General features: G+C 43.9%; 2 protein-coding genes across 6 annotated transcripts in view; one reads left to right on the plus strand and one right to left on the minus strand.

Annotated features, from left to right (window-relative positions):
• The window catches only part of IFT140 (intraflagellar transport 140), an 84,461-nt gene that overhangs the window by 38,443 nt on the left and 33,533 nt on the right, over positions 1-12,485 (minus strand). The window lies entirely within an intron of this gene.
• The window catches only part of TMEM204 (transmembrane protein 204), a 32,128-nt gene that overhangs the window by 16,524 nt on the left and 3,119 nt on the right, over positions 1-12,485 (plus strand). The window contains exon 2 of the mRNA XM_009570994.2: positions 488-643. Coding sequence (XP_009569289.1) covers positions 488-643 — 156 coding nt within the window. The remainder of the gene's footprint in view (positions 1-487; positions 644-12,485) is intronic.

Genomic DNA, 12,485 nt, shown 5'->3' on the forward strand with positions numbered 1-12,485 from the left:
CATCAGTGTAGTCGTCCCAGCTGGGTGGTCAATAATAGGTTCCCACAACAACATCCACTAATATATATATATGAACTTATATATATAAAAAAATGTAACTTTTTACTTATACACATAAATCACACTTTAACACCTCACTCAGAACTGCCATCATCGACACCTTCATTGTAACCACTTCCCTCATTGCACAGATAGAAATAAAAAGGCTTTTCCAGAGCGTCCAGAAGATTAATAATTCTTAGAAGAAAGAAATGTTAAGAATCCCTGATACAAAGGTTCCTTAAACCAATAAGATGTTAGCACTGACACCCACAGAATGTCTTCTAGGACAATAGGGTGACAAAGAAATTCAGTGTCCCTGAGTGCAGGAGCAGTGCCTGAGAATCATTTCCTATGAACTCATATGAGTTCTACGTACCTGCTCAGCCAGGATTTTCTGTTTCTTAATGTTATATCATTTTAACTTTATGCTTTCTTGTTTCCCTAGTGCAGTTTGACATGATGCGCGCTTGTAACCTCATTGCCACTGTTGCTCTGACTGCTGGCCAGCTCATCTTCGTCTTGGGCCTGATGGAGCTACCCATCATCTCTCAGGATACCCAATGGTGGGAGGAGGCCATCGCTGCCGTGTTCCAGCTTGCCAGTAAGTCCACTTCTTTTTACTGATGGAAAATAGGTAGTCTATGAAATCCAGGTGGAAAAAGAGTTTCTTACATTATAAATCTTTCAAGTGACAAAGAATAGCAAAAACGGCCCAATCTAAAAGTAAGCTCATTGTCTCTTGAAAGCTCTCCCCATGAGATTCTGCAGTGCGTGAATAGCAGCTTTTATCTTGGATATGAGTCTTTTGTCAACCACAAAAAACAAACCTTTACTATTTCCTATGAAACCAGGAAGGCAAACATGAAACAAATAAACTGGATGCACTGTAATCCCACAATGTAGCAGGATAAAATATACCTGCTTGAAAAGAGAGCAGAACGGCCAAGCAGATTGTTGAAGCCTTGCTGAACATGATTATTTGCTTTTGGTAAACTGAATTCTACTGAATGACCATCAGCTGAATTTTGATAGATAGATACGTCTGCAATCAAGCAGAGAAAGCTGAAGTCAGCTTACAAGGTTGACTACTATAAATAAAATTCCCACGGTAATTCTCATGAACACAGGCTGTGTACAGGCATGAATGAAAAAAGGGCTCTACCAGAATTCCATATTGACAGCAGCAACAAACTGTACAGAGTTTGCAATAATACCTTTCTTTATTACATAAGTCACTCAGTATTCACTACACCAAGAGTCAAATCCTATAAAATATCTGTACATGAACTCCAGGAAAGCTGGGGAGGGGCTCTTGATCAGGGATTGCAGAGACAGGATGAGGGGGAACGATTTTCAGCTGCAAGAGGGGAGATTGAGATGAGATCTTGGGAAGAAATGTTTTGCTGTGAGGGTGGTGAGGCCCTGGCCCAGGTTGCCCAGAGCAGTGGTGGCTGCCCCATCCCTGGAGGGGTTCAAGGCCAGGTTGGATGGGGCTTGGAGCCCCTGATCCAGTGGGAGGTGTCCCTGCCCATGGCAGGGGGTGGAACTGGATGGGCTTTGAGGTCCCTTCCATCCCAAACCATTTTCCATGGTTCTACGATTCTGAACTTAATGGAGTGTAACATTCAGGCTGCTTACAAGATCAGATTAAAAATAGATGATTATTACTACTGTAAACAATAGGCTGTATTAAAATAACATCGTTTTATTTTAAATTTTAATTCTGACTTTAAAAACTCAGACTATTTTGAACGGTATAAACCTACTGAGAACTCAGGTTTACACTGCTGCAAGATCAGAATCTAGTCTGGGTCGTTTAAATACAGTCCTTACAGCAATAAACACCCGTTAAGGATGATGAATCTGAAATCCAAACAAGACGAGAGACTGCAGAGGTTCTGTAACTCTCAAAGCATCCAAACCAACTTTCAGGTGCGGCAAAACCCTAAAGCATCTGTCAGTGCTACCGAGACACAGATCCATAGCCTCGCCATAGCAAGACCTCCCTGCAGCCTCCTCCAAGTTCACCGTGATCTCTGTAACTCTGGATCCCTTCTGGCTCGTTCTCGTGGCTCTGTAACTCTGGATCCCTTCTGGCTCATTCTCCCTGATCCTTGCTGTGATGCCAGCTCTGCTCTCACTCCCTCCCACCCTCCCCAAAACTCAACATGCCTGTTTTTTCCCAGAGAGGAAATGCATTCTGGCCCTGCTTGGATGTGTTGTTTCATTGACAAACAGCACAGAGGACAGCCGTGTGCCTTTCTTCTATCGAAGCTGCTAATTTTAGACTGGGCTTTTTTTTTTCCCCTTTTTTTTTTTTTTTCTGTGCTGGAGTCTGTTTTAAACACAGTCAGAGAGAGACTGCAGGGCGCCAGGATATCCCGACACAGGAGAAGGAAATGCCTGCTATTACCTGTTATGCAAGCTGAACCTTGAAATCCCCAGTGCTGGGAGGGGACAGGGGAGGAAAGGCAGAGTCAGAATGATTAACAAAACACGAATGAGAATGGTTGAAGAAGCTGTTGAATCAAGGAGTTCATCTGCCTGCCTGTGTTCAAAAGGTGTGAAGAGATGGACCTGGCAGCTCCTGACAGTTACAGAGGCAGACATCATAGCGCAGGAATCAAAGGTCTCCCATATGTAGGAAAGCCGCAGTGGCTTTGGTGGCTAACTCTGCTCCCCTTCCCCCTCTGCAGTCACATGGGATCATAGAAGGGTTTGGGTCACAACGGACTGTAAAAATCATCCGGTTCCAATCATGTCATCATCCTTCACCATCATCAGATGGTTTTCTGCCTTGCAGTCAGTAACACAATATTCATTTTACATCAATTACCTTAATAAAAATGTCATGTTTATACAAATCCCTGATATCCAGAACAACCAGCTGAAGTCTTCTGGCATACATTTGAAAAAAAAGAGTTGTTATATCTGCCATTATCCTAATACAAAATCAACTTCTTGGAGACCTCTCTGGTTTTCCAGGTCACCTGCTGACCACCTGGGCAATGAGGGGTCTGCACCCACAGGGCAGGTGGTTCAGAGCACAACTTGCCCTGACGAAAGAGGCTGTTTGCTCTTCCACAAACCCCAGCCTGCGTTCTCCAATGTTCGATTCCTCATCCTGCCTGTAATTTCAGAAAACATTCTCTTGACTCATGTTCCCTCTAATTCTAACTTCTGATTGATCTCTCTCATCTTGGAACACGCCAACAAGGGCTGAAGGCAACCACAAGGGTCACCCGTGGAATGAAATCCCATATTATGGAAGAAGACTTAAGAATACAGCTCAGAATCACAAAGTCAACCTACATTTTACTCATTTTTACCAATTGAAATATTAGGGATGGATTTTATTACAGTTTCCCAAAGTCTGAACAAAAGTCCTTTTTGGTTTAGAAAATTAGGTGCGCTAAACATCGTCTTCCAAACCCTATCACAAGCTCAAATCAACCATCTCTGATCCCACCGGAGCCAGCAACGACTCCAGGCTCCACCTCTTTTTCACTTCTGCCACCTGCACAAGTGTTTGACAGGCATTCAAAAAAGGATGGACCTCTGACAGAAAATAAAGCCCCAGGAAGCAAAAAGGAAGGAAAGAAGAGAGGAAACAGCACTGCTCCTGGGACAGAGATGGGATTCACACAGCTCCAAAGCTTTGCGACCTCACACCTCTCAGTTAACAGGAAAGCGAGCTGTTTGCTTTGGAAAAGGCATGTGGTGAAAATGGAACCAGCGTTGCATATGGAATTTTGTGTCAAGGCTTAGAAATTTCCCTCTAGAGGGTTTTAGGGTTTCTGGTTTTTTCCAAGGAACTGTTACCAACTTCATGTGCTGAATACAGGACAGAGAGCAAAGCCGAGAGCAGAGAAACTGGAAAGGGAAATCCATACTAACAGGAGAGGGAACAGAGAGCACTTGAGAGAAAATTAACATACTCCAGTATCCTGCCAGACTGGATCAGAGCGGAGGGGAGTCCAGCCAAGTCTCCAATCTTGTGCAATAGTGGCTATCACAGCCTTCAGAGCAAGATGTTAGAAACACAGTGGGGAAGATCAGGATAAAATATCCCTTATGTTAGACCTCATCCTAGTTTCTGAAAGTCCAAGACTGGAATAAACCTGAATCATAATGACTGATACTCTCGCCAATCCATTTTCAGCATTAAATTATTATACTTTGATACATAATATGCTGAAGATTAAATGGTTTTGTGTTTCTACAGAGCCTGCCATCTACAACCAAATAAATTAAAACCTCACCTCTCAAATGTCAAGCATTGTATTCCAGCTTTTCCTACTGTGTTCTTGTGCTGACAGTGTATTTCACTCCAGACCCAACGCATCACAGGAAACCTGAGCTCATGCCCACTCTCATTCCTGTGCCATTAAACCTAAATCAAGCAATTGTTAGACCATTTACTGTCTCTTTTCTTTCTGAGTATACAAATTTAGATTGGTTGATATCCAGAAAATCTGAATGCAGAACAGACCAGCAAAGCAGCCACTGGAGAACACAGCTGAAGATATTCACAATAGCAATGTGGTTCTGATTTCTGTATTACTTCCTTCCACCTTTTTTCTTCACGACACCCTCAAGCCAGATCTGTTCTAAGATGAAATCTATGGAGCTGTAAACTTAATACTTCCTGAAAAGGAAGCAAGTATATGAGACACTGTAAATAACCTAAAAATCATAACACAAAGAGAGAACTTGACTGCTTGATCTGTGCGAAATGTTTTCATTATTTCTCATTTATATTTCATAGCAGTGCCAGACTTGCTTGTTCTTTATGTAACTGCAAATCTCACAATGAAGTGAACCTTATCATGCGCAGGGACACCTCCCACTGGATCAGGTTGCTCCAAGCCCCATCCAATCTGGCCATGAACCCCTCCAGGGATGGGCAGCCACCACTGCTCTGATGAAATGAAAAGCTTCTCAGCTGAAATATTTACTTTTTCGCTTATTAACATGGATGTTATATACACGGGGAGATGTCTCCTAGAAAAGTTCAAACTGAGTTGCCTCATTAGGTCCACAGTTCTGCAACTCTTACCTTTTGATGCACAAGGAGATGGACAGAGCACTTGAAAACTGGAAGTAGAACATCTTTGAAGACAAAAGATGACCTCTGAAACTTCCAGGAGGATCACTTGCCAATGACTGCTTCTCTCTGCCCAAGGTGTTTACACTCTGGCTGACAAGAGCTCTTACCTATGCCTCACGTGCAGCTTAGTGTGACCACCAACTCCAGCTGCCCCTGAAGTTGAGGTGCCAAGCAATGCTTGCAGCTGACTTGCAGTGTGAAAGTCTGCATATTTGCCCTTATTTAAACAGATGCCCAACAGAAATGCTGTCCAATTCATAGCTAATGCTTTCCACCCTTCACTCCAATGTTAGGCACCATTTCTAAGGAAACTCCCAAAAGGTAATTAAGAACAGCAAGTCTACTGTCAGCAGACTTGTTAAAGAGTGCTCTGCACCTCCTTTTGAACATTCCCAACCATAAGGTAGAATTTACTGCCTTACACTGACTAATTCTCCCAATCTTATCAGATCAAAGGGAGTCTGAGGAACTCAAAGAACATCACAAGCGGAAAGCCATTGGAATGCAGTGCTGAAAAGTGAAGGACAACAAGGTCTTATTGCTCCTGAGAAGCTTTGCTACTCATAAATTGCTTAATTCTAAGAGAAGTTACTTTCTCCCTGAATCCTTAGAAGGAAATTGCTGTTGTACTCAACAACATACAACTGAAAACTCAAAGGTTACTGAAGCTTCTGTGGGATTAAGACCATAGAATCATAGAATAACTTAAAGATCATGCAGTTCCGACCCCCCTGCCATGGTCAGGGACACCTCCCACTGGCTCAGGCTGCCCAAGACTCCATCCAACCTGGCCTTGAACACCTCCAGGGATGGGGCAGCCACAACTTCCCCAAAATGGGATTTCTATCTTGCTTTCATAACTACCATTGAGCTCCTACAAGCAGCTTTTTCAGGCTTGTGACTCACTGCAGCTAACTGAGACTCTGTAAATGTTTACAGGGTACGGAGAGAAGGGGAGTTCTACTGACTCAGAAAAAAACATAACGTAGATTTCTTCAACCGTACTCTCAATGTGCTCATAAAAAGGAGGAATGCAAATCAATGAGTGTCTGGGGAAAAAAAAAAGCTATAATAGAAGTGAAAAAGTGACTGTAAGACTTCTTTTAAAATGCTCGAAGTCTGTAGTTGGCTTGCAGGCAGCTCCAGTCAAACAGGAAATTCAGCACAGGGATCTGACATGTAAGTTCAAAAAGCACCATTCTCCCAACCCACCCCCACGCCACAGTCAATACTGTCCCAACCAAAAGTCTTCCTAGTGAATGCGTTATCTGTTTCCTTCCCCAAAGGAAAAGGCCCCCCCTTCCAGGCTTGTTTTGCTACGGATGGGAAACAACTAGAGATAAACAGCAGCGCTATGGGAAAATAAAGTACTTTAAGTAATCTCATCAGGATTTTTAGTAAAGATGTGGCCTCTGTGCAGACTTCAGACAATGCACAATAAAATGATATGAAACTGATTGATATACATCATGAAATTAATTCAGGGGAGTTCAGCCATGCACCTAAAAGTCCTCATTGCTCCAAAACAGAAAACTAAACCAGAGGAAAGTAATATTTTCATAACTAAATTGAAAGAAATATTTCCTATCTGCAGCCCTCCCTCAAACTGTTGTGAATTAGGAGATCGAGAAGACTGATGGCAAGTAGAATAATTATTTTTAATAGAGTTACCCATGGGAAAGTCCAGCAAAGCAACTGTCTCCCACCAGGCATTTTATTGGAATACAGAAACTAAATTGAGATCTGGTTGCTCAATGTGACATGAAAAGTCACCATGGTCAGTTTGAGGCATGGAGACAGAAGCTATTCTTACTAGGGAGCGCAGGGGGAGGATGAGGCGGAATGGGTCTCAGCTGAAAACGAGGAGATGAGATGAGATCTTAGGAAGAAATGTTTTGCTGTGAGGGTGGGGAGGCCCTGGCCCAGGTTGCCCAGAGCAGTGGTGGCTGCCCCATCCCTGGAGGGGTTCAAGGCCAGGTTGGATGGGGCTTGGAGCCCCTGATCCAGTGGGAGGTGTCCCTGCCCATGGCAGGGGGTGGAACTGGCTGGGCTTTGAGGTCCCTTCTGATCCAAACCATGCTGTGATTCTATGATTAATACAATTATGATTTGTACATATGATTGTACAACTATGATTAATATAATTAATTAATATAATTTTTTATAGGTGTACTTCTAAATGTTCTGAAGCCAAGCTCTGCATTGGTAGATTTACATTAACAACTGAGTTATTCCCATATTACACAATCATCAGTAGGAGAATTCCAGCACCATTTTTCCTACACTAAATTCTCACAAAAGTGATTCCCTAACTGAATATTCAACAATATTCAAAGGCAATGAATTAAAACGGTGTCAAAGATTTCCTAATGCTAATAAAACTCCCAGTGAAGGCAGTAAGCAAAACAACAGATATCAAAAGAATGAAAATGCTCTGCTTTAGCAGAGTCAGTTAAAAGAAAACCTTAGTCAAACTTTAATTGCATTCTCTCGCCTTACAGAACCTGACTAATTTTGCAGCAGGACACACAGGACACGCACAGACATTCAAAAGGGTTCAGCCAAACCTGGAAAACCCCACTCCTCAGATGCATCCAAATAAAAGGAGAATAAAAACACAATTAAAATCTTCGTTCCCTAAGAGAGAATAACTGCTGGAGGAGAAGGTCCAGGCTGGCACAAATAGGAGAAAGTGAAGGTGTTTGTGAGAAAACAGACTTGCTGCTAAATGTTTCGGTTCAATTCTTGGCTGGTGTACGACCAGATCGCTCTAAGGGCAAGGAAAACATAAGCAGCACATGGGAATGGTATGCTTCAAGAAGTCTAATTTTCATTAGGTTATTACAGACAAAATCCCTCCAAGAAAACTTTGGGGGTTTTCACACAATGTCAGCACTGACAGAAATTTAAATATCATCCTATGCAAACTCAGTCTGTTTGGATCAGTGCAATTTCTTCACCCTTTGCTCTTGATTTCCTGCATTTATAAATTCAATATCAGGTCATGCTAATATGGAATAAGAATGCTGGGAAACAATGTTCACAGTGACATTTTTATTCCAGAGCTGACTTACGCTGGCAGAGCTGTAAAATTAATGGTGGAAACTCAACAGCACACACTTTCAACTCCCCCACCTCTGTCATGTTTTTCTCTCCTGAAATGTCAGTTCCTGCCTAGCCTGCAGCAAAGCATTCTGAGCAGATCCCACCTTTCTCACCCAAGAGCTCCAGTGACTCTCTGCTGCTCTCCACCAAGCCGTGGAGCTCCCAAGCCCATCTCCTGCTGGTTCTTCCTGCTCAGACACTGGCAGAGAACTGCAGAAGGAGAGAAGCCTCTTGCACGACTAGCTACTCAGCTGAGCAGGGTTCAGGGAAGGAGCCTGCAAGGGGAAACTGTCTTGCTACCCAAAATAGTTTTCGTTTGGGACCTGTAAGGAAGCCTCAGTGCTTTTTCCTGGAGGATATTTTGTCCCATTGAGTGGAATGGAGCTCCCGAAGATGGCTGCTTTGGCATGGAGATACGTAGCCATTTAGTACAGTAACTGGCTCTAAGTGATACATAAGCAAGAATGAAAAATCTATTTCATAGAATCATAGAATCACAGACTAGTTTGGGTTGGAAGGGACCTTAAAGGTCATCCAGTTCCAACCCCTCCCGACATCTCCCACTGGATTAGGCTGCCCAAGGCCCATCCAACCTGGCCTTGAACGTGCAGGCATGGGGCAGCCACCACTGCTTCCCTGGGCAACCTGTTCAAGGGTCTCCCCACTCTCATAGTGAAGAAATTCCTCCTTATGTCCAGTCTAAATCTGCCCCTCTCCAGTTTATACTCATTGCCCCTCGTCCTGTCACTAGAAGCCTTTGTAAAAAGTCCCTCCCCAGCTTTCTTGTAGCCCCTCCAGGTACTGGGAGGTCGCTATAAGATCTTTGGAACCTTCTCTTCTCCAGGCTGAACAACCCCAACTCTCTCAGCCTGTTTAAAAGCCTATTTAAAAGCTTAATATTTGGGAAAAATTTCAGATACAGCAAATATCCCTGCAGTGGTTATTTTATGGAACGTGTATAGAGCACTGCTGCTTGCCTTGGCTAAATGAGCAAAGGATGGATCTCTTTTCCCCATGGGCCACATGGGACACAGATCCCCTGGGAAACCCCCCTCCATCACCACCCCGAAAGCTGACGGCTCCCATCCCATGGTTATTTTCTCAGCTACTTCCAAGCCCTTTGCAGACTCAACAGCAACATGGGCTTTGTCCCTCAATACCCTCCTGCCTGTTCTTTTCAAACCATAAGGAAAAGAAACAGGTCCACAGCTCAGCCACAGGCGGTGCAAGCGATCTCCCTTTCTCTCAATTCCCGACCTTTATGAGAAAATGGTATCTACCATCCTTTGAAAAAAGGACTGCAGCCTGTGGAAGAGCAATACACATTCTCTCTAAGCACTTTACAACACGCACGCTTTGCTACCAAAGCCCTGAAATACAAAACACAACACAGAAGAAAAGAAGTTTTATCACCTTGGTTCCACAGATAGGGCACTGAGCCACCTCAGAGGAGAATTTAGAAAACCTACTCTATTCCACATACAGGATGTGATCTCCCCCTCTCTTGTCTAGAATGTGCCTCAGGGCACACCGAACTCTGAGAATTACACTGGGAATAAGGGAAAACTATTTGATTTCCCAATTCTACTGCAATCTTCTTGTATGCTATTGCTGTTAAAAATAAAGAAATAAAGTAATACAAAACCCAGAAAACACCAAACAGCAAAATCAGGAGAATTCAAAAGCAATTCAAAGAAGAATCACAGAGAAGGCAGAGCACAGTTAACTGTGGTTTTGGGGACAAAGTAGTGTTCCTTCAGTGAGGATTTTGAATGCAGAAGGAAAGAACATTTCCATTTTCATGTGGTGATGAGCTAAGCAGCTGAAAATACAGAAAACTTAACTCCTTCAGAGACAGATGATTTGCCTTCAACAGTCCATCCAAGGATGTGGGTCACGTCTGCCTAGCTTTAAGAGACCAGGGTTTTAACAAGCATGCATAATCTGACATAAGGTGCATCATCCAACAGTGATTACTGACTAAAATGAAGAGTTTAAGTTTAATTTGTCAAAAGCAAAACTCCATCATTTTTCTACCTCAACCGTAACTCACTATTTTTTCTGAAAAGGAGCAAGAAGCAACTTTCAAATCCGTATACTTTGAAATAAAGCTAGCTGAGCATCTCTGTACTGGGATCTCCAACTCAGCTGGCATTAAAATGGCCTCTTGAGTGATCCTGCAGGCTCGACCGGCGAGTGCGAGCAGACAATTACTGTACAGATCAGTGATTTCTGCGACTGAATTAAACCCACATGCTTCACGTGGCCACATTTTTCCCAGATGAAACTTATTCATTTATAACTAAGTGGAACCATTCAGTAACTCCTGGACTTACTGACAAAACTGAGTTATTAATTCCTGTTCTTACAACTGACATGACAGCCTAAACCGATCCAAAGTACCTTAGACTTTTCTCACAGCAAAGGCTATTGCAGAGTGGTGAAAGAGCAGGAAAGAGCTACTCCTCCTGTAAGAACCCGTTTCCTCCTCACATATCCTTTGGAAGAGATGCCTCACCTCAGCCCCTCTCCAGTCCATGCCGTTGGTGGGACAGCACTGCTTCCGTGGGAAAGTGACAGCAAGTAACTCCATTACAACCACCTTCTAGGAAGACATGAGAGAGCTGAGAATGCAAGACATCTCCTGAATTAATACTCATTCAGTGGTTGTTTTATTAGGAAGGGGAAGAAGCCTTCACACTATTGACTCTCAGAATAGTCAGTGTCACACCTACTTAAGCAGACATTGATTTTTTTTCTTCTATTTGCATTTCATGCCCCTCTTCTGTTTTTTGGGTTTTTTTAAATCTGTAACCAATTTGTTCCTTTTCCACCATCACTGCATTACAAATGCTCTTTTTAGAAAGAAAATCGATACAATGCATACTCAGGATCATAGAATGTCCCGAGTTGGAAGGGACCCACAGTACCATCGAGTCCAGCTCCTGTCCCTATGCAGGACACCCCAACATTCACCCCATTCGGGCTGAAGGGCCTTGCCCCAATACTTCTGCAATACTGACAGGCTCGGTGCTGTGACTGCTTCCCTGGGAGCTGTTCCAGGGCTCCACCAACCTCTGGGGGAAGAACCTGCTCCTAATGTCCAACCCTAACCCTCCCCTGGCATCTTCCTGCCATTCCCTCGGGTCCTGTCCTTGGTCACCAAAGAGAAGAGCTCAGCGCCTGCTCCTCCTCCTCCCCGTGTGAGGAAACTGCAGAGCACAATGAGGTCTCCCCTCAGTCTCTTCTTCTCCAGGCTGAGCAGACCCAGTGACTTCAGCCACTCCTCACACTCTTCCCCTCCAAATCCTTTCCCAACTCCGTGCCCTCCTCTGGACGCTCTCCAGCACCTTTAGATCATTTTCATCCTGTGCCCCCCAGAGCTGCCCCCAGTGCTGAGGTGGGGCCGCTCCAGTGCAGAGCAGAGTGGGACAATCCTGTCCCTCGCCCAGCTGGCGATGCCGTCCTGGATGCACCCAGGACATGGTTTCCCTCCTGGCTGCCAGGGCACTACTGGCTCATGGTCAAGTTGCTGTCAACCAGATCTCCAGGATCCCTTTGCTCAGGGCTGCTCTCCAGCCTCTCGCTCCCCTCTTTGATAGAAAATCAAGGACCAGAGCAGGTGCCACACCATTTTTGAGCACTGTCGTTATCTGTGGGAGCAGCAGTTGCAAGCAGCGCTGCTCATTGAGAAAACAGCATGCAGCCACTAGGACTGACTCACTCTTGACTTGTCCTTACCCATGACCTTCAGAAGATGGTATCTGTTCATGGACCTTTGTTTATTCCAACTTTCGTTCATGCAGGGGTCCTTTTGTTGATGTGTCTTTGTGTTTAGTGGTGGTTAACAAAAAAGTCTTTTCAGCTAGAGAGGCATATTTGCCTCTTCGTGTGTCTGTTTCAATCTAATCACACATATACATTACTTCTCTTCAAAAGCTGAAGAGTAGCTTTAATAAAAGTAGGCGCAGGGAGAGACAAATGCAATAAAGAAGGGCAGAAAAGTAATTGTGTGCTTGCTGACGCATTCTCCAGGGAAAGGGCAGTCTTATTAACATAAATAAGTAATACTCTAGGGATATGGATTCTGCCGCCTGCTCTAACAGAGACGTCCTACATGACAGGACAAATCAGCCCACCTCACCTCGAAGGAACATTAGGATTCACCAACGGTGCCTACTGAGAAAAATGTGCAAAAATCTTTGGTTTCATTTTTTTGGCAAATCTC

Source organism: Cuculus canorus, chromosome 15, assembly GCF_017976375.1.
Source record: "Cuculus canorus isolate bCucCan1 chromosome 15, bCucCan1.pri, whole genome shotgun sequence".
In the NCBI taxonomy this organism is placed as follows: domain Eukaryota; kingdom Metazoa; phylum Chordata; class Aves; order Cuculiformes; family Cuculidae; genus Cuculus; species Cuculus canorus.